Source organism: Cheilinus undulatus, linkage group 5 (genome assembly GCF_018320785.1).
Source record: "Cheilinus undulatus linkage group 5, ASM1832078v1, whole genome shotgun sequence".
In the NCBI taxonomy this organism is placed as follows: Eukaryota; Metazoa; Chordata; class Actinopteri; order Labriformes; family Labridae; genus Cheilinus; species Cheilinus undulatus.
Window position 1 is genome coordinate 24,196,302 of NC_054869.1, and position 20,383 is coordinate 24,216,684.

The window sequence follows — 20,383 nt, forward strand, 5'->3', positions numbered from 1 at the left end:
ATAACAGCTTTCATACCAGACACGAGTCACACTACCAGTGTGGACCAAAACACGGCGGCCTCCTGGTGAGTTTATAAACTCAAATTAACTCAAGATGTGGACATCTAGTGAGTTTTTTACTTCATTATGCATATGAGAGATACAAATTTCTATCCAATAAGGTGAACTTGTCTGATCATGCAAGGTTCCTTTTAAATGACTTATTTATTTATGGTACTGTAATAACTTATTTGCCAAAAAGTGTTCATTTAAAAATATTAACATACTTTAAGTTAATAGATAAGAGGAGCTTTTGGTATTAATATTTTTCAGATAAACTTAAAGCAGGGGCCTTACATATTACAAAAATGATTCCAGGCTGTGCATATAAACATCTTTAAGGTTCTTTCTGGATAGAAGGTAAAGAGTAAAAAGCAACACAGTACAAGAAAAAGGAAGTGTCTTATTAATGATTCTTTTTCCCTTGCACTGCTTTTAGTGAATGCCATCGGTACTTAACTTGTTTGTTGGTGTTTGTAAAGGATTAGAGAAGTGCTCTCTGACTCAAAGTGAGACAAAATCAGTTCCTGTTACTTTAAAAGAGAATTTGAGAGGTGATAGGAATTTAAAAAAAATGCACTGCCTGGAATGAAGAGGGAGGGGGTGAAGAATAGTTTGTGTTTACACATTATACTGATTGTGATGAACAACAACAGGAGGGAAGGGGGGGGGTCAGACAGCAAACATGAAAGTGAAACTACTGGTCAGAGGTATAAAAAGAGTATCAGGACAGCAGCATTCATCCACTCACTTCTTTTCCTTTGCCACTGAATGTGCTGAAAGAAGAACTCAGCCAAGCCTCAGCCAATCAGCTCCTGGAGAGACAAGAGGACGACCTCGCCAGCTCAGACACAAGACATGGCTCTGTGGGGTGACACCAAGCTCTTCTTCTGCATCCTCTTCATCAGCTTCTGCTGCTGCACACGTGAGTCTGTGTTTTTTTAAACATGCATCCTTGAAGGCTTTATCATCAAACTCTGACATCTAAGCCTTTACAACAACCAGTAGAAAATGAAGTTAGACTTTCACTTTAGCTTGAAAGATAGCAGGATGTGATTTAAGTGATGAAACTGTAGAATCTGGAACAACTCCAGAGGGAAGCTGTAGATAAAAAAAGAGGGAATATTTGACCACATCTGAGGTCATAACATATTTATGGTCATTCCTTTCCAACAGATTGTGTTTACTTCTCAACGTTTTTCTTTTCATCATTAAAAAAATGATCTTTACAGTCTTTTTGTCATTAAAAACTCGTCATAAATCTCTTAATCTAGATTAAGGACATACTCCCCAGAATTTTGTAGGTTGATAAAAAGAAAATTGTAGCCATAGTGACACACAGTTTTAAAATAGAGAAACAAAATTAAAAGTAAACCCTGATCAAGTATAGGATTCAATATAAGGTCAATATGAAGTCAGATGACCTAAAAAGTCTAATGTAATGTAAAGGATCTGGTTTAATCTTTGACCTACAGCAAGCAGCAAATAAGAATTCTTCTTGTAAACTATGTTGTTAGTATTTTCCTCTCCTTGGCTCTTATTATGTAGTTAGTTAAAGTTTAACCAGTTGGAAATCCCAGCAAAATTAAAGCTGGAGGGAACTTCTATTATATCACCTACAACTCCGGAGGGTGTGTGAGGGAGTTTTTAGTTTTGATGCTGCTATCACTTGTGGCCTTGAGGGCTCACACCGCTGTTTCTGTTATAAATCTGGATCATCACCAAGAACTTGGCATAAGGGCTTTTCACTCTTTTGTTGCACACTTGGACACAAACAGGGAATTCCATGCATGGCTTTGATTTGATAAACTTCTACAATCTCGGTCTAGTAACAACAGGTGCACTTCACACAGTCTGCAAATGTCTATCTCCCATGATTCACACACTGAAAACATTCTGCACAATCACACAGTAGGATACATAAACAATAGCAGATACACCCTACATGTTGAAGCAGGCTAAGGTGGTTAGACTAATGACTGCTTCGAGGGCAAAACACAACAGATGCGGCACTTCAGAGACTATCAATTAAGTTGTAAACGTTGACATAACGTTAAATAGTTGCCCTCACAGAGTCTGTACATACAAGTACAGAAAGCTCACTGGGCTGCCCTAAAAGTGCCTGTGTAAACTTTATTAGTTAACCACAAATTTCTCTATTAAAACTACCAGTGTCCTTGTTCATGAATATATCCGATTGAAACTGTACTGCTTAACAACAGAAGAGGATTAGGGCCATTTTTGAAAGAGAAAATAATTTTGGACAAGTCGAGAATAAGTTGAAATGACGAGAATAAAGTCATAACTTGTTATTATTAACATATTGTTTATGTGGCAAAGACAGAGAATCTCTTTGTTGTTAAATCCAATAATGAGGTATAATTTCACATATTCATCGATATGAGGCATAAGGCATTCAGTATTCGAGGAGTTAAAATACATTTTAATAGACATATTTAGTCACAATATGCAGATTCAATTAAATCAGTCAGTTGTATTTAGAAAGAACCCAATTTATTTCATGAAACTTAACATAAAATGAATGAATACATGACTTTTAATGTAATATTATAATCACAGATTGAGGCAAAAAAGCAGAAATGTTGATTTAATATTTTCTTAAAAGTATCATTCAAATTTGATTTTATCCACCAAATCTTATTGAAGTATTTTTCCTGAATTTTACTTTACATACAGAGCAGGTGTTGTCCCATGAGGCTAACTAACTTAATGTTACATGCAAACATTCAATGAATTGTGTTGAATAACTGAAGAGAAGTCCAAATACACTGAACTAATGCTTACATAAAGATTTACAATTTAATAAAACAGATACATGTTTTAATTCAATTTTTATATTAGAGCTCCAGTGAGAAACTGTCACTTTGTCTCCATTTGGCGCCCCCTGTGGACAACGTGGTACCTTGTTTGTTTTTTTCACAGAAAGTGTTTCCAGCCTTCATTCAACAGTCAAATGTGTATCTCTCGTTGAGAATCTTTGCAGTGGAAATATTAAAAAAGCTGTTTCATTTAGTCTAACTCCTACCCCGCAGCAACAGTTTCAGATAGTAATAAGGATATAGAAATAATCAGTAATAATCAGTCTGGTTTTATTTTCTTTTGTAGCTTATATATATAGAGGCATCAATTAAAAACCCCATGTAGGTGCTTTGATATACTGGAGCGTTACTTACTGTTACTTTAGAATTAAAACCCAGCCCACTCAACATTTTGGCTTGTCTCAAAGGAACTGCTGAAAACAAGTCTGGCATCACCTGATATGTCGTTTATACTTTCAAGTTTTAAATTCCCCTTTAAAGCCTCATCACTCAAGTGTTTAAAGGGCTGGAAAATGACAGTGTGGCACACCCCATCATAAACTAGAGACCTTTTACAAGTTGATAAAGCTTGAGATTGACAGATTAGGGTTCAGCTGCACTTAAGAGGTTGGTGATGTTTGATTTAACACAAATAAGTTTGAATCGTGTTAACTTGCCTCAGCCTGTTGAAAAATGATGTCACCCCACACTTCTTACATTACATGGGGTTATAAAAGTTTGTAATTGCCCTTTTAATGGCTTTTAAAGATGGATTCCATGAACAAATTTATTGAGAAATTAAAAATCCATAATAAGATACCCTTTTCAGTCCTTCTTTCTGCTTTAAAAAAATGAAAAAAAGAGCTTTGAATAACATCCAGGTTTGCAGCTGATGATAAAACGTCACCCTGTACTGACTGTGTTCTGTTTCTCTGTCCTTCAGTGACGCTGGCAGAGGTACCTGTGGATTGCTGCTTGTCCGTCGTTGAAGACAGACAAGTCCATAAATCTACTGTGGCAGACTTCCGCAAACAGATCAGTGGACATGGCTGCTCTATTGATGCCACAATGTAAGTTCATGTGGTTTGAAGTTGGCAGCGTGTAAAAGCAGAGGCTTTTCCAACACACTTTGTTTATTTCTAATCTATAACACTGACCAGGATGATCTTGTGTTGTTACAGTTTGGTGACCAGGCGCGGCCGTGAGCTCTGTGTGCCGCCCAATGAGACCTGGGTGCAAGAAGTGGAGGATCATGTGATAAACCTGAAGAAATACTGCAAGAAACACAATTACAAGGTAATTTATTTTTGATTAAAAGATGCTGCCCTTGACTCTAAAAAGGAATCTTCTCTTGTAAATCTCAAATTATTGATTGTTTAATAATAATAATAATAATGATAATATCTTGAATTTATATGGCGCCTTTCAAGAAACCCAAGGACGCTTTACAGGAACACATAGACATGGACAAACTATGTGAGGGGTAGGATGAGTGTAAGGGGTGGTTTAGTGAAGACTGTAGGCTGTGGTGAACAGGTGGTGCTTGAGACGTTTTTTGAAAATGTCCAGAGATGGAGCGCTACGGATGTTCCAGAGGGTGGGAGCTGCAGCACTGAAGGCTCTGTATCCATAGGTTCGGAGTTTGGTTTTGGGCATGGAAAGTAGGCCAGTGTCTGAAGATCGAAGGTTGCAGGATGGTGTGTATGGATGGAGGAGATCAGAAAGGTACTGAGGAGCCAGAGCATGGAGAGATTTGTATGTGAGGAGGAGGACTAAGGTTCTGCTCAAATTGAGCTAACACTGCAAATGCCCATAACTTCCCATAATGCCTGGTTTGGCTCAGTAGGTAGAATCTAAGGTTTGCTTATGAATGTGGTTAGTTTATATTGACCCTACAAAGCCATTTCTGTAATCAGTGTGTGAATGTGTATGGATGTATGTAAAGGGGGTTAGTTGATGCCGACTGTACAAAGCCAAGCAAAACATAGGGGTGGGGTTAAGTGGTAAGGGGAGGGGGTTTACTGGGCCAGAGCCTTAGTATTGATCCTTTTATTGAGACAAAACAAGAAGAGACCCTTTTTAATGGCACTCTTTTTCCTACATTTACTGTTTGACACAAATGTTGTTCATCTCTCATAATTTTAGTTTGGAGCAGAGTTGTGATGGTAATCTTTCTATATATGTCTTTTTACAGAGGAATCGCTGCTTTGGAGTGAGGCATGAGTAAAACGGAGTGACCCGGACATCTTCAGCCACAGTAACAACAAAGAGACAGAGTGAAAGCTTGCAGTGTGATGAGGAAATGATGGATTAAATAAATATTGAAATATAGATATATATAGATATAGATAATCAAAGAGGCTTTTCCTTTTTCCTAGAGGATGTTTTCTCTGTTTTATTTTTCAAAAATTATGGTGGAGTTGCAATAAAAGCAAGGAAGATCTGAGGGACTGTTTCAGTCTTGTGTTTTAGAAGAAAAGGCATGGAAGTTATTGATTTAAAAATGTGAACACTTTATGTCTCTCTAACTAAAGGGTTGACTCTGGCAGCTTTTCTGGCAGCTCCTCTGTTGTGTGAACTTTTGGATTCTTGATCTTCTTGTTTTTAATTAAAAAATCAGCTGACTGTAATTCTTTGCTGTGGAAATTCTTCACTCTGTTGATGTTGAAGTGGTTGTTAACACTGAATCCAACCGCAGGGAGAGGAAAATCTTTAGTTCTCTCTACATGGTTAAATAGTTTATGTGACATTTTTCATCTAATGTGAAAACTTGTAACAATGAAAAGGAAAGAAAAAATTCTTATAGGACTGTGTGTGCTCGAATCAGCTGTTTAATGATATACAAACAAATACATAAAGAACAGGCTGTGACACATTCTCTTCAAAAAATGTGTTTAAAACTCAATGCATTTCCAAACTAAAATAATAAAATTCGATCAGTCAAATTTAAAACACACAGTGCAACATACATCTCTCATGATTAAGTCTGTGCTGTAGACAGTAGTGGCTTTAATAATTTCAGGGTCTTGGCCAAACAAAATGTATATACTCTCTTTTTATGCACTTTAATACAATAGGTGTTGTTCTACCACAAAATGCCATTCTTTGAATTTATTCCAGCGATTACCTCAACTGCCAGACCCCTGTTTCACACATTTATAGGGATCTACCTACTAAAATTTGCTCGATATGAAAACATTCTGAGGGTCTCTGACCTTGCTGTCAGGACTAAAGGTACTCCCCAGGGATGTTTTGGGATAAACAGAATCAAATTAGATGCTATTTTAATTCATTCTTGGCCCTTTATTTATATTCAAAATACACGTCTTAATCAGTGAAAGTATCTCTGGATGTATATCTCATATTTTAGGCACACCTATAACAACTACACTATATGGAGAAAGTATTCAGACGCCTGACAATTTCACCACAAACACATGTACTTTAATATGGAGCTGGTCGCCCTTTTGCAGCTATATTAGCCTTCTTCCACAAGATTTTGAAGTGTTTTGTAGAAATTTTTGCCCATTCATTCTGTAGAGCATTTATGAAATCAGGCACTAGTGTTGGACGAGAAGGCCTGGCTTGCAATCTCCTTTCCAATCCATCCAAAAGGTGCTGAGGGGGTTGAGGTCAGGGCTCAGTCAAGTTCTTCCACCCCAAACTCATCAAACCATCTTTATAGTCCTTACTTTGTACACTGGAGCAAAGTCATGTTAGAATAGAAAAGAGCCTTCCCCAAACTGTTGCCACAAAGTTGGAAACAGAGCATTGTCAAAAATGTATTGGTATGCTGAAGCAATTAGATTGCCCTTCACTGGCGATAAGGGCCTAGCTCATACCCTGAAAAACTGCCCCATAACATTATCCCTTCCCCTCTAAACTTCTCAGTTGTCATTACACCGCTTTCCACATTATTAAGCAAATGACATTTTTCTCTTATTTTCCTAAATATTAATTCAAAAGACAGTATTTTTCAAGTCATCAGCAATTAGAGCAGAATTCAAATGTTTTTAACAAACTTCATGACAACCATTATTAAAGAAAATAAAACCTCAAAATGCACTGTTCCACATTATTATGCAAAACAGAGTTTTAAAAGATTTTATTGGTTGTAAAGAACTAAAAATGGTAATTCATTGAATTTGCAGCATTAGGAGGTCATATTTACTGAAATCAAAGCTATTTCAATCAAAAACATCTTAACAGGCAAAGTTACATGTTAATATAGGAACCCTTCTTTGATATCACCTTCACTATTCTTGCATCCATTAAACTTGTGAGTTTTTGGAGAGTTTCTGCTTAAATTTCTTTGCAGGATGTCAGAATATCCTCCCAGAGCTGCTGTTTTGATGTGAACTGCCTCCCACCCTCATAGATCTTTAGCTTGAGGATGCTCCAAAGGTTCTCAATAGGGTTGAGGTCAGGGGAGGATGGGGGCCACACCATGAGTTTCTCTCCTTTTATGTCCATAGCAGCCAATGACACAGAGGGATTCTTTGCAGCATGAGATGGTGTATTGTCATGCATGAAGGTAATTTTGCTACAGAAGACACTGTTCTTCTTTTTGTACCATGGAAGAAAGTGGTCAGTCAGAAACTCTACATACTTTGCTGAGATCATTTTCACACCTTCAGGGACCCTAAAGGGGCCTATCAGCTCTCTCCTCATGATTCTGGCCCAGAACATGACTCCACCACCTCCTTGCTGACGTCACAGCCTTGTCGGAATATGGTGGCCATTTTTCGTTTCTTCTCCAAGGCATTACACTATTTGAGGCTTTTCGACAGCAGAGATCTTTTTTCTTTCCCATATTGCTTGAAACCTGTGGCCTGCTTAATAATGTGGAACAGTGCATTTTGAGTTTGTTTGTTTTTTTTTTTGAAATAATGGTTATTATTATGAAGTTTGTTCAAAAACATTTGAATTATGCTCTAACGGCTGATGACTTTAAAAAATACTCTGTCATTTGCATTAATATTTAGGAAAATAAGAGAAAAATGTCATTTGCTTAATAATGTGGAGAGCGGGGTATTCAATTAGGCAGGCAAAGTTTTCCTGGCATCTCCTGGACTCAGCAGAGCATTTGCGACTTTAACGCACCTGCACGTTAGCAGTCATTGACCCCGCTCTGTGATTTTACATTGTCCCCACTTTGTGCCTGAGTTGCTGTTGTTCCTTGTTCCCCTTTGGTTGACTGTGGAATATCCAGTAGAGAGGAAATTTCATGAATTGTCTTTTGCAAAGGTGGTATTCATCACAGTGCAACACTTGAAGTCACTGAGCTCTTTAGAAAGACCCATTTTGTATCCCAAATATTTGCAATAGAGACTGCATGGCCAGTTGCTTGATTTTATACCTCTGGCAACAGGTCTGATTGAAACAGCTGAATTCAATAAACAAGAGGTGTGGCCAAATACTTTTGTCTATATAGTGTATATCTTGAGGCCCCTTGGAGCATGATGTCCTGGGCCATTGCTTTGCCTAATGGTGAAACTGCCCATAGAAGCCTGGTTCAGTAAATGTCATTTAAAGCAAAAATAATAAAGTTGTTGTTGGTTGGTAATTTCAAATAACATTGCAAACCAGATGGATATGCCTGTTTCCGTGTTTCTCACTGGCTAACAGTTTGGGCCCGGATAGAAAGTGACAGGACCAATTACCGATAACGGGCCGGTGCAGATATTGCGGAAGACATCATTACGACACAAGTCATGTACTGACATGTCTACAGTTGCCACGGTTCGCGTTATGCAGTTCTCTATGGATTTACTCCTCTGAAGCGGCTACGTCATGTGTTTTGTTGCTCTGATTGGCCTGTAAAGATGTGACAGACAGAAGGTTCATCCAATCACCCTCCAAGTTTTTTTTCAAAGGCTCTGCCCTTTCCCAAATGCTGTGTATGGGAGGTTTTCCAGATGGAGTTGCAAAACAACTCCATCTGGCGTGCTGGGTTAATTATCAGTAATACATACATCAGATACATTGATACCTTGAGTGATTTAGGCTCGATCATGCTTGACTTAACAATATCAAAAGGAGAAAAAACAATTACTCAGTGTTGTAAGTGCTGCAGTGATTTCTTGTTTAAAGCAGCAGCACCATCTAGTGGCTAAAATAAGTCTTGCAATGAAACAACTGTTGGTATGTTAAAAGTATTTTATTTCACTATGGTTTCTTGGTTTGATGTTCCTCTACCCCATAGGAATAATTCAGATGCTAAAAGAAACCTTGAAGGGCATATACTAACCACCTTACTACAAATAAATCTCCAACTACACTTTACCATTAGCCCTTTTTAATGCTCAGCCCCACATCCCAGTCGACTGGAAAAGAAACTCTCTAAGTTTGTCTTTATAGACGAAAAGCAGCTTTGCTAAATTATAGGGGGAAAATGAAAATCTTAAACTGAAACCAGCTTTGAAACATGAGCATCTCAATTTTGCATACACATGCTTAATGTTTAACAAGCTATAAAGGACTATGACTTGACCCTTTACTCTACCCAAACATTCTTCCATACCAAGGCATCAGTTTTTTGTGTATCCCAGATGAAGCATTTTAAATCTTGATTTGTAGTATAATGTAAATTACAAAGTACCTTAACATTTCTTAAACTGGTTTTTAGAAGAAATGATGGAGCAGCTTTTACCAGATCACCCATTGTGCCCCAGTATCAGCAATTTAACCATTAATAGGATTATATGGACATTTGAGCACTGAGGATGCAAGGGCCATATTGAAATGGAATAAGTCAGTGGTTTTACAGGGGACTTTAGCAAAATGGCTCCCCAGCACCTCCCTAAAATTTTCAAAATGTCTGTCAAGAAATATGAGATTGAGTTATTCATATTCCTACATACATGATGACGGCATCCAGGTTACTGATCACAGCTGAGTCTTGAGTTTCACTATCTCTGTCAGCAGTTTAAACATCAAAGATGTTCAGAAATGTCAGAAATGTTGGTCAGACTTGACTAAAGGCTGACCACCATTATGAGACCAGGATGTCTAAATGCATAACACATTATCAGGATACAAAAAAAAATGTGTCCTGGGTTAAAAACAAAAGACACAGGAGCCATTTCAGTTTGTGATCACATGAGCACTTTGTTATTGAACATCCATAGCAGTTTGATAATGCCATACGTTTACGTCATATAGCCTGGACGCAGAGAGAAGAGCAGTATCACTGATGCTGAAGGTATTTACAGGCAGGAGGAGGCAGCTGGAGGAGAGAGAGAGAGAGCAGACTGAAAACAGGCGGAGAAAAAGAAAGATGGTGTTTTTCTTTCTTTGCCTTTTTTTGATCACTTATACAAGTGTAGCATTTTAAAGCACAACATTTCAGCTGATCAAATGCTGAAAATCAAAAGTGAATCTGCCTTTGCCTCAGAGCCCTGAGCCTCCATGTCCCTGCTTTTACTTTGTGTTGATTTCTGATTTCCCTGTGTGAACTCTGATCAGGATGTCAATGAAGAGCAAACTGTGTGGAGGCCGGAATATAATACCCAAATGTCATCACACCCTCCACTGCTACGACCATGTTTTCATTAGTGTGGAAACTACAGCTTATATCTGCTTCCTGTATTGAACATATAATGCATCAAGTCAGAAATAACATTCATACATAAACCTCTATGGCAGAAATTAATCATTGAAGGATTTAAATATATTTACAGTTCAATGAAAATGAAGTATTAAATTGTTTTTGCAGAAATTAAATGACTGTACAAACTGTACAAAAAAATTATGTAAATTTTTCAAAACTACACAAGCATTCATTCTTTTTGTAAATAATATACATACATTTGATCTTTTATAACATTTCATATTTAAGAAAGGGCATCTGATTACACTCGTCATCTATCCAGGATAACTCTATAAAGCCATGATTACGGTCTCTCGTCAACTCATGTTGTAGCTAAGGTCACATTAGCATGTCCACGCTAACACAAGAGCTGCTAACACAAATTGTTTGAGGGTTTCCCTTTTATCATCAAAAATATCTCCCCTATAATCATTTCTATTTCTTCTCTTTCTTTAAAGAAGCTCTGTAGACATACATTTCTGGAGGTTTTCAGGAAAAAGACTTATCATTGTAAATACATATATTACATCGGGACAAATAGTCTATCACGGTCTTCAATTCTCCCTTTTTACCTAAAAGCACTTAAAGGCAAAGACAACATCAAATTTTCTTAATGCAACATAATAATTAATTGGCAATCATTTTTGTAAGCTCTGAGTTTCCAACACATTCACAAAGAGCGCCTGTGTGTGTCTCCACAGCTACGTTTGGCTTTCATTGGACATCCGTTTACTTTATTCTGCACATGGACTAGTCAATAAATTAAAAAAAACTCAGCACATGTTTAAGTCATATATGCATTTACATTATGTAACAATAGATAAAAAGCACGAGTTCATCCACTCAGGTAGGTGTGTCATCCTCTCTCAGTGTAAAATGCCCTTACAATGACATGGTGACAGGGTGTGAGGGTAAAATGAACACTTTTGTCAACTTTACATGCACTTAAATGATCCACAACAATCACATGGTGGCTGTTATCCTCTGACATCACACAGGCTGGGCAGCAATATGGTCATAATGCTGTTTTGCTGTGTTGCAGGTTGTTATCCTAAAAAAAATAAGTTGACATATAGTTTTTCTTCATCAGTCATGAACTTAAAAAAAGAACAGACTAAACGTTTAAAGGAATACTTTGCCACATTTAAAGTATATTCATTAAGTAATACACAAACTAATGTTAGCATTCAACAAGTTTCTCCCACCTGTTATTAGCTTAGCATTGACTGAATGCTAATATTAGTTCTTGTCTCAACTATAAAGTCATATTAATTATTCATGAAAAGAAATGTGATGTCATTTAGCTAATTTTAGCTAAGCTGAACCAAGTCTATAAATTACTGTTAAACTGTAATGATATCATGTCATGCTAGCAAGGAGTTTGTTGGATGCTAACATTTTCTTCTATCTAAACCGAAAACCAATATTTTAATGTTAAAGATCAAATTGGATAGCTTCAGTTAGTAAAAAGCTAATTTTAGCATTGAATCACAGCCAAAATTACCGTTTGATAGTATCCCTCATGTTAGCAAGGAGCTTGTTGAATGCTAATGTAAAGTGCTGTCTTAACTGCTTTTCTGCATGAAAACACAGAACATTTTTATATGAAACTGACGAATTTCAGCATTGATTCTGAGCTAAATGGCTGTTTTATTGCCCAAACTGAGAGGACATACAATTTAAATGGAAGGGAAAAAACACATTTGATAACTTTAGTTAGAAAATAGCTAATTTTAGCAATACTTCAAGCCGTATGTACAAGTAGTTAACTGTTAGCAAGGGGTTTTTATGCTAATGCATAACTACTGGATCCACATATGTGTGTGACTGATCTCTGTATCTCCTTAAATGTATGGACAATGCCTCTTATTAACCATCGCAATTAACGGCACCTTTTTAGATGGATAAAAGTTGATAAACTACCTGTAGCCATTGGGGAGAGGATAATATTGTCTGGGTTTTTGCCAATAAGTAAATTGGAACTGGGATAGACCAGGAATAATATTGCAAGTTGGCCAACCAGGAAAGCAGCATATAGTTCACATAAGGACATATGAACAGTCAAACAAGCTAAGCTAACTTGTTTAGCCAGTCAATTGTTCATTAATATGTTAAATAACTTGCTGTTTATCTAATCGTCCCTTCCTAATTTTTCACTTAAACTTTAATATTCATCTGACATAACCAAAATGGTCTTACAGCACTTCATGTAAATGATACATATATTTCATATCAAAGTGGGTAATATGACTATTTATTTCAAGTTAATAAATATTGCTCATTGTAGTCTGTTAGCTAGTTAGCAGCTTGGTCAGCTAGCACGATGCCATACGTTTTTTCTGAAATTTACCACAAAAGATCAATTTTTTCAATGTACTAAGGGGACATTCCAGACAAACATGTTATGTGGGGAGGAGTTTCGCAGGCAAGTTGGAATGAAATTATTAATATTTTACGTTTCAAACAGGTAAAAGCTTACTAAATTTTACTACCTCTTGGTATTAGTTTCTGGCCAATTGTCATGTTAGCAGAAATTTTATTGAATGCTATGTTTAACCAAACAGAAGATAATAAGATGTAGACAGCGACTTTATTTGATAACAATATTGTTAACTTATTTAATACCATTAAATAAAAGCAACTGTCAGCAAATTTCTAGCCAATGTCGCTGTTCAACAGAATTATGGACACAAAGTCTAGCTTACAGTCATGTTAGCCAGTTATTCACCAAATGCTAATTTTAGCTCTTTTCTAACTGGAGTTATAAAATGAGTTATAAAATAAGCTGTGTTGACTTGTTTCCTCGTCTTCCTTTCAGAATCTCGCTATTTACAAGCAGTCTGTTGAGTTGCAATGAAATGATAATATTCTGGGAGATTTCCTACTTCTGACTGTGAAACAGATCAAAACATTAGCATATTAGCTTTCCATTCAAACTGAGGAAAAAGGATGCCATGTGAATATAATGAATCCATTCAGGTGTTTTGGGTCTTAAGTGAGATATGAGGAAAAAGTGTGCATTGTCAGTCCATTTATCCCTTTGTTTAATGAGCAAGCATTAATAGATGTGATCTGAACAGAGGGGAATGGGAAGATGTTAAGTCATCACTTCAAACTTGGTTTAAACAGTCTTCTGAGCCAGATCCTATGTGTTTTCTACTTCAAATAATAGCAAAAATATGCTGAATTACACTTTTGAAACTGGAGGAGGCATGGATATAAAAGTTGTTTGTCTTTGCTTCAACATCACCAACGTTGAGTCTTATTCAAAAGAGCAGAGATCCACTGATAGTCACACTGACCCCAGGTTTTAATGTGAGCATGATAACAGCACTGTGATCAGAGGGTGGCACAGCAACGTGAATGTTTAGATGGTAAAGCAAAGTGCAGCTAGGCATGGTAGGCCTATATATCCTATTCTGAAGTTTTCCCATAATGAGTAGCCCCTCTCCATTCAGCAGAATGCAGAGACTGATGATATATAGCCAAACAGTCACAGAATTAAGCTAACAGCACACAGGTTCAGGTGTGTTGGGAGTGTCTTTGGGTTTGTTTCCTGTCTGGTCTTTTGGTTTTTTTGGATGTATGCATGCACGCATGTCTGGATGTCTCCTTTTTGTGACTGTGAGTTTGTTTTGGAGCCTGCATGCCTTTCTTGCATTTGTCTGTACATCATATTTAAAATGTTTTTCTTTCTTTCTTTCAGGAATCATCTGTAATGTGCAGTCTTCTCTTTCATTATCCTTCATCAGCTGTTGCTCAGCACTGCTCGAGTCCAGCAGCCTCCTGGCTCTCCTCCAGACTGCTGAGGGTCACGTAGATGATGGGAACCAGACCCTGTGTAGAGCCCAGAGAGCACAGCAGCCAGTCTGGATCCGCCTTGCTCAGGACCTGCAGGATGTCGCCTTTATTAAAGCTAAGCTGGCCAGGCTCTGTCGCTATGTGATGGCACAAAGCTCGTACTTCACTGAGGAGAGACAGTACGGATCATCAGTTGATTACAAATTAAAATAGGAAGATTAAAGTGACAAATGTTCAGTCTTCTACAAATGTAAAATGCAAACTTGGTTGCAGTTTTACATGTGGCATTATTCTTAATTCTTCTAGTAAATCACTAAAATTTAGTACATAGATTAAGATGTTGGTCAAGCATCTGACTAAATCGACTTTGCTATAAACTATGGAGACCTGAGCTCTTGTTTGGAATGTGTATTTTTTTCCGTGCATGTTTTTTCCACTTATTTGCAATTAGTAGGTCCTCTGAAAAACAATTCAAAATCCCTAAAATTTCAAAGAAACGCTCCCTAATTCCTGTGAAAATTCCTGAGTATTTTTATAGTATACCATAAAATGTACTGCAAAAATGAAATATTCCCCAAATGTTTTATTGAAACTTAATGATAAGCTAAACAACCCCCCCCCCCCCCAATATACCATGTAAGTTCTTGAAAATGTTCTGGCAAATTCCCCCTTAATCATCTTTTCAAATTGCATAGAAATGTCAAAGATATCCCTCAAAATTCCATAAAAATGTCAGAAATTCCTTCAAACACCCAAACAAGTTCAGCAAATTCTTGAAAATTTCCAAGGACAGCCTTCCCCAAATTTTCAAGCAACTTCCTATTAATTAACAAATAAATTTCCCAGGTTTCTGCAATAATACCAAAAATTTCAAAGCAAATACCTCACATAAAATATGAAAATTCCCAAAAGTTACAAATGTATATCCCACATTTATATGAAAATGACAGAAAATTTTCAAGCAAACTCCCCAAAATATCCATTAAATTCCTAAAAATGTTATAGAAATCCTCCTAACATCGCAAGCAAATTACTTAAATTCAACAGGACATTTAGAGCAGTTTTCTAAAAAAAATCTAGTTGCATAAATTATTACCATGTTGTAAGAAAGCCGAAATGTAACGTCCTCACATGTACATGCTGGGTCTTAGGAGGTAAAGAAAGTTGCAATCAAGATTTTCACCTTTTTCTGAATTTTAAATCTAGAATGATTCATATGTCTGTCATCAGATGTCAGAAAGGTAGAAAAAGAATAAAAAAATCACCAATATCTTGTCTGTCTTACCATAAAAACTGTCCTTGACGACTTTTCTAAACAGGCAAATTTATATCAAACTGTATTGTATCCCATTTGAGAAGAATATACTTCTGGAAATTACCTTTTGGATTAAATCAGATTTTTTTTTTTATCTGCAAGGTGTTTAATTTTGATTTTAAAAATAAAAGTTTTTTTTTAAATTGTTGTAATCAATTTTTAAAAATTTTTATAACTCAAAGAGCTGAAGAACATAATCCATTTAGATTTATATAACAGGACACATTGCTGACTATTGACTTACCATGGAGACTTGTGTGGAGCTTCGGTCCGCTGGGCTGACCGTGGTGGAGATGATGTTTGGGTTTGTGTGGGCGGGGCTGGTGGTTCAGCCTTTTTTCCACTTCCTGCTCCAATTGTCTGAGCAACAAAGTCCAAAACAGATCTGTCCAGGGAGAGCCAGCCTGAAGGTGGTCTGACAAAAGAAGTGACATTTTTTTACTTAAAAACCAATTCAATGATCATCCCATTTTGCAGTGGTGGACTCAGGGAAAAGCCAGCCACTTAAACAAAAAAACATTTTACAATTAAATGAGACAGGAGGGAAATGCATTTAATTACTATTTTCAGCAATTGATTAATATTTCAGTGATGGTGATGAATGAACATTGCTGGCAGTGCAACATGGTTCTACATTTTATTTTTATTTTTGCACCTAAATAATATAATATTAGCTCAGATTTTTTTAGGATATGTCAACTTTTATTTATAAAAACATCAAATGTCACTACAAACATGTATGTGGCTAGGTTCTTATGTTGTCTTGGTTACATATACTGGTCAGGTTGTTTAGCTTCTTTTACTGTTTGGGTTCTGCTGCTTTGCTCTTCTGTTTGCTTCTGTGCATGTCAAAGCACATTTTAAACCCATGTTTTTAATAATGCTATACAAATGAAGTTAATGTTTTTATTATGAATATGTCAACTGACCTGTTTGTTTGAGTTTTTGCCTTCTGATCGGCTCCCTCTCCCCTAGAAGGAGAACCAACACTAGATCCAAAGAGCCTCCCCCAGCGCAGACCCTGCCCCTGTGAGGGGCTCTCCTCTGAGGCAGCAGTGGGAGCAGTGCTCCCTGTGAGTCCCCTCTGAGGTTTAGTCTCTTTCTCATGGTTGAGTACAGACTCTGGAGGACTTCCCATCCATGACGGCCTCTCCCTTGGTCCAGCTGAGTCCCCACTGGAGCTGCTGCTGCTCTTCCTGCTCCTGAACCCCTCTCCTTCTTGGCTCGACTCTGCTCCTTCAACCACTCCCTCCCTGGTGGGTGGGATCTGGCCTTGTCGTCTCTCTGATGACTTCTTCCTCTTCTCAGTCTTGACAAATTTTGAGCCCTCTGCTGATTGGTCGATGTATACCTGGGAGGACTGCATGAGCTGGTACCACCAACCTGCCTGTCTGTCGTGCCGCTGACGCCCCTCCTCCACCGTCTCCTTCTCTTTATTCTTCCTCTTCTCACTCTCCTGTCCATCCTCACGTCCTTCTTGGCTCTCTTGTCCTACACCTTTCACTCTCAGTCCTCCCACCCCCCTCTCCTTACAGAGGAATCCTACATCCATTGCTGTCTGTCTGGTCCCATATCCATCTGTCAAGCTCTCGGATGTCCTGCCCTCCTTCTTCAGCCTTGAATTCACTCCCCCCCCACCTCTCCTTGACCCAGCTCCTTCCATCCTCGGCCACGTCCCCTCTCGTCTCAGCAGCCCCCTCTCTTTCTTCCCCTCTGCACTTGACTCTCTAACCATCTCGCTAACCGTGGCACTCCATCCTCTCATGAGCTGGAAGGTGGAGCGTGCTGATTGGTCAACGCTCTGGCCAGCGGAGCACAGCTGCTCCTTGCGGCGGAGTTGTTCCTGGCCTTTCTGGAGGAGGTGAGGCTCAAATAGAAGGTCCAGGTCAAAGGGGAGGAGGGACAGGGGCTGCAGCAGGAGGAGGAGCTCCTCAAAGAGAGGCTGGCATGCCCCTTGAGAAAGGGGGAGGAAACCCCATGGGTTGTAGTGTGCTGCTATGATATCTGAAGAAAATAACAGAAAACAGGAAGAATACTGAAGCTGGAGTCAGGAAGAGCAAACATTAATATACTTTAATACACTTTAAGAGTGCACTCACACTAGGCCATCCGTACCGTGCCTGGGCCCGTTTCAGCCTAAAGTCCCGTACGTTTGGCCAGTGTGGGTGCAATCGTACTGTGCCTTGGCGCGGCACACTTCGCGGCCCCGGCACGGAAGGATGAGGTGGGCCTAGGCACGGCACGGATGCAAATCAAGGAGCACAAGCTGGAATGTGACGTAGCATAAAGTAACAACAAAAGGACCCACCCCAGAGCAGACGTAGCAGCTGCACACTAGAGACAGCAGGATTTTTCAAGAGAGAGAGAGAGAGAAATATATATTTTGTCTCATTGTATTTCAATAAGTTACGAAGATTTTATAAGAGCTGAAGAATTTAACTTCGCACAGCTCCGCTACGATCTCATTCTAATGGATCCCAGTCCAGTCCACATTTCTGACCAGTTTCTAGCAAAGTCAGGCTTTAATGACTGTAAGAAATTTTTTTTTTTTTTTTGGGGGGGGGGGGGGGGTTTGTGAAATTAAACTTCATCCCTTGATGGAGCCACAAACAGCAGCTCACAGGATAACACACACCTTTCATCCTCCATGCGTAAAGGAGAGTGACAATTACGCGGATGAGTGGACGGAGCATCGTTTATTAATCCTGTGGCGTTTTTACTTCCAGCTCTCATCAGATGGTTAAAATTGCTCTCATCACCATTAAAAAAACTTTTATCTGAACATTTAATCCTGCTCTGGACACAGACTGTCCTGTGACATGAGAGCTTGTTTCGTGAAGCACTGAATGGCATCCAAACGCAGAGAGATGCACAGTTCATGACACGTAAAATAATTCCAGGGGGGTTCAGATAGTACATGGACACGCAGAGGAATGACTGTAGGGGTTCATATGAGTTAAAAAAGTCGGGGTTTTATTCAGCAGAAGTGCTTGGAACTCTGATCAGGCTCAAGATAATATGCTGTGAGCGATAACTCTCCGCTATGAACCTCTCTCCCCCTCTATCTCTCTCTCTCTCTCTCCCTTTCTCCCCTCACTGGGCTCTGTAGCTGCTGATCCCAGGTCAGGTCAAAAAATGATGATGTCGGCGCATGATGTATCCGTGCCCAGGCCTGGATGCATTAAGCAGCGTGAGTGCAGGCCAAAGGGGGGACAGGAGAGGGGATGAAAATGGCTTCGGCACGGTTAGACTACGGATGGCCTAGTGTGAGTGCACCCTAAATCTTTACCTGAGTACTGAGAGATGGATAAATGGTGCATTCTTACCTTCATGTGTGTAGAGGTGATTAAACCAGAACTCCAAAGATTTTAGACTGAAATAAAAGAAAAAATAGTTGAAATATGGTAGAATCAAATTTTAAAAACACAGATGAAACCTTACTCTCCAAGCAGAGGATTAGAGGCTCAAAATAAACTCAACAGAGTGTCATCATGCAGAGCAGACACAACAGTATTAAAACTGTGGGTGAAACTTGCTGCAAATCTCTGTTAAGTAAAGAGGGAGCGATGATAGTTAAAAACAGGATGAAGAGAAAAGACTCACTTGAGCAGTCCGAAGATGAAGGCATTGAGTCTCATGCTGTGGCTCGTGAGCTCGGAGAACTGGCTCACCTTAGAGAACAGGCTGTGGAGGACACGTGTGGACGGGCCTGATGGAGACAGACACACAAAATGTTACTTGGACGCACCTAAACATGAATAGTATTCAACTCCTTGGATGTTTTACCATTTCATTGATTTTATACATCAATCATGGTCTAAATAATTCTGCTTTTTTGACACAAAATAGAAAGTGAAACATATTTCTACAAAGTAATATTGATTAAATAAAACTGTAATGTAAAATAAGTGACTGCATAAATATTCGTCCCCTTTAAAGTGACTGACCCAATTCAAGAGAAGTCCAGCCAATTAGTGCTAGAAGTCTCACAATTAGCGAAATGAAGATCCCCTGGGTGCAGTATTTGTGTCTCATGTGACTGTAGTATCAAGACACCTGTGTCTGGAAAGTTCAGTCACAAGTTAATCAACATTACTGGCTACCATTACACCATGAAGACAAAGGAACACTCCAAGCAGCTCAGAGAAAAGGTCACTGAAAAGTGTAAGTCAGGGGATGGATACAAAAAAATTCCAAGGCACTGAAAATACCCCAGAGTTCAGTTAAAGGAATATAGCACATGTGTAAATCTGCCTACATCAGGCCTTCCTCACAAACTGAGTGCCCATGCAAGACACTAGTGATGAGGCCACCAAGACACCTATGACTACTCTGAAGGAGTTTCAACCTTCAGCAGATGAGATGGGAGAGACTCTGCATACAACAAATGTTGCCAAGATTCTTCTCTAGACAAAGTTTTATGGGAGAGTGGCAAAGAGAAAGCCACTGTTGAAGAAAAAAATTGCAGTGTCCAGAGGTGCAAGTCTGATTGAGACTCAGTGCTGTGATTGCAGCCAAAGATGCATCTACTAAATACTGACTTGAAAGGGTTGAATAGTTATGCAGTCACTTATTTTACATTGCATAGTTTTATTTAACAGAAATTACTCTGTAGAAATATGTTTTCACTTGAACATTATAGAAGTTTGTTTGTTTAGTAAAAACTGTATGTGCATAAAGAATGTCCTCCTTGAACTCTGTAGACTCATGTTATAAATCTGGTTTGAAGGCCAAATATTCTCAAGAACCATCACAAGGATTTTGGTTTAGTTGTAGCAGTAAACGGTAAGTTGTGGCATTATTCAGTAATAATAGTTA

At 38.5% G+C, this 20,383-nt stretch overlaps 2 protein-coding genes across 5 annotated transcripts in view; one reads left to right on the forward strand and one right to left on the reverse strand.

Annotated features, from left to right (window-relative positions):
- The first annotated feature begins 770 nt into the window (after positions 1–770).
- Positions 771–5,488, forward strand: ccl19a.1 (chemokine (C-C motif) ligand 19a, tandem duplicate 1). The gene is made up of 4 exons (XM_041786701.1): positions 771–964; positions 3,802–3,928; positions 4,040–4,154; positions 5,053–5,488. The coding sequence occupies exons 1-4, from the start codon at positions 898–900 to the stop codon at positions 5,083–5,085; spliced, it is 342 nt and encodes a 113-aa protein (XP_041642635.1). The 5' UTR covers positions 771–897; the 3' UTR covers positions 5,086–5,488.
- A 4,460-nt stretch (positions 5,489–9,948) lies between these two features.
- The window catches only part of rusc2 (RUN and SH3 domain containing 2), a 63,744-nt gene continuing 53,309 nt past the window's right edge, over positions 9,949–20,383 (reverse strand). For all 4 annotated transcript variants that reach the window (XM_041787005.1, XM_041787006.1, XM_041787004.1 and 1 more), the window contains 5 exons: positions 19,169–19,274; positions 18,892–18,938; positions 16,495–17,569; positions 15,810–15,980; positions 9,949–14,416 (listed from right to left, as the gene is read on the reverse strand). In XM_041787005.1, coding sequence (XP_041642939.1) covers positions 14,209–14,416; positions 15,810–15,980; positions 16,495–17,569; positions 18,892–18,938; positions 19,169–19,274 — 1,607 coding nt within the window. In that variant the 3' untranslated portion in view covers positions 9,949–14,208. The remainder of the gene's footprint in view (positions 14,417–15,809; positions 15,981–16,494; positions 17,570–18,891; positions 18,939–19,168; positions 19,275–20,383) is intronic.

Excerpts from the sequence above, each read along its gene's own strand:
- ccl19a.1 (XM_041786701.1), top strand. The coding sequence starts at position 898 with ATGGCTCTGTGGGGTGACACCAAGCTCTTCTTCTGCATCCTCTTCATC. Across the intron at positions 3,929-4,039 it reads TGCTCTATTGATGCCACAAT|TTTGGTGACCAGGCGCGGCC; the intron begins GTAAGTTCATGT and ends GTGTTGTTACAG. Across the intron at positions 4,155-5,052 it reads GCAAGAAACACAATTACAAG|AGGAATCGCTGCTTTGGAGT; the intron begins GTAATTTATTTT and ends GTCTTTTTACAG.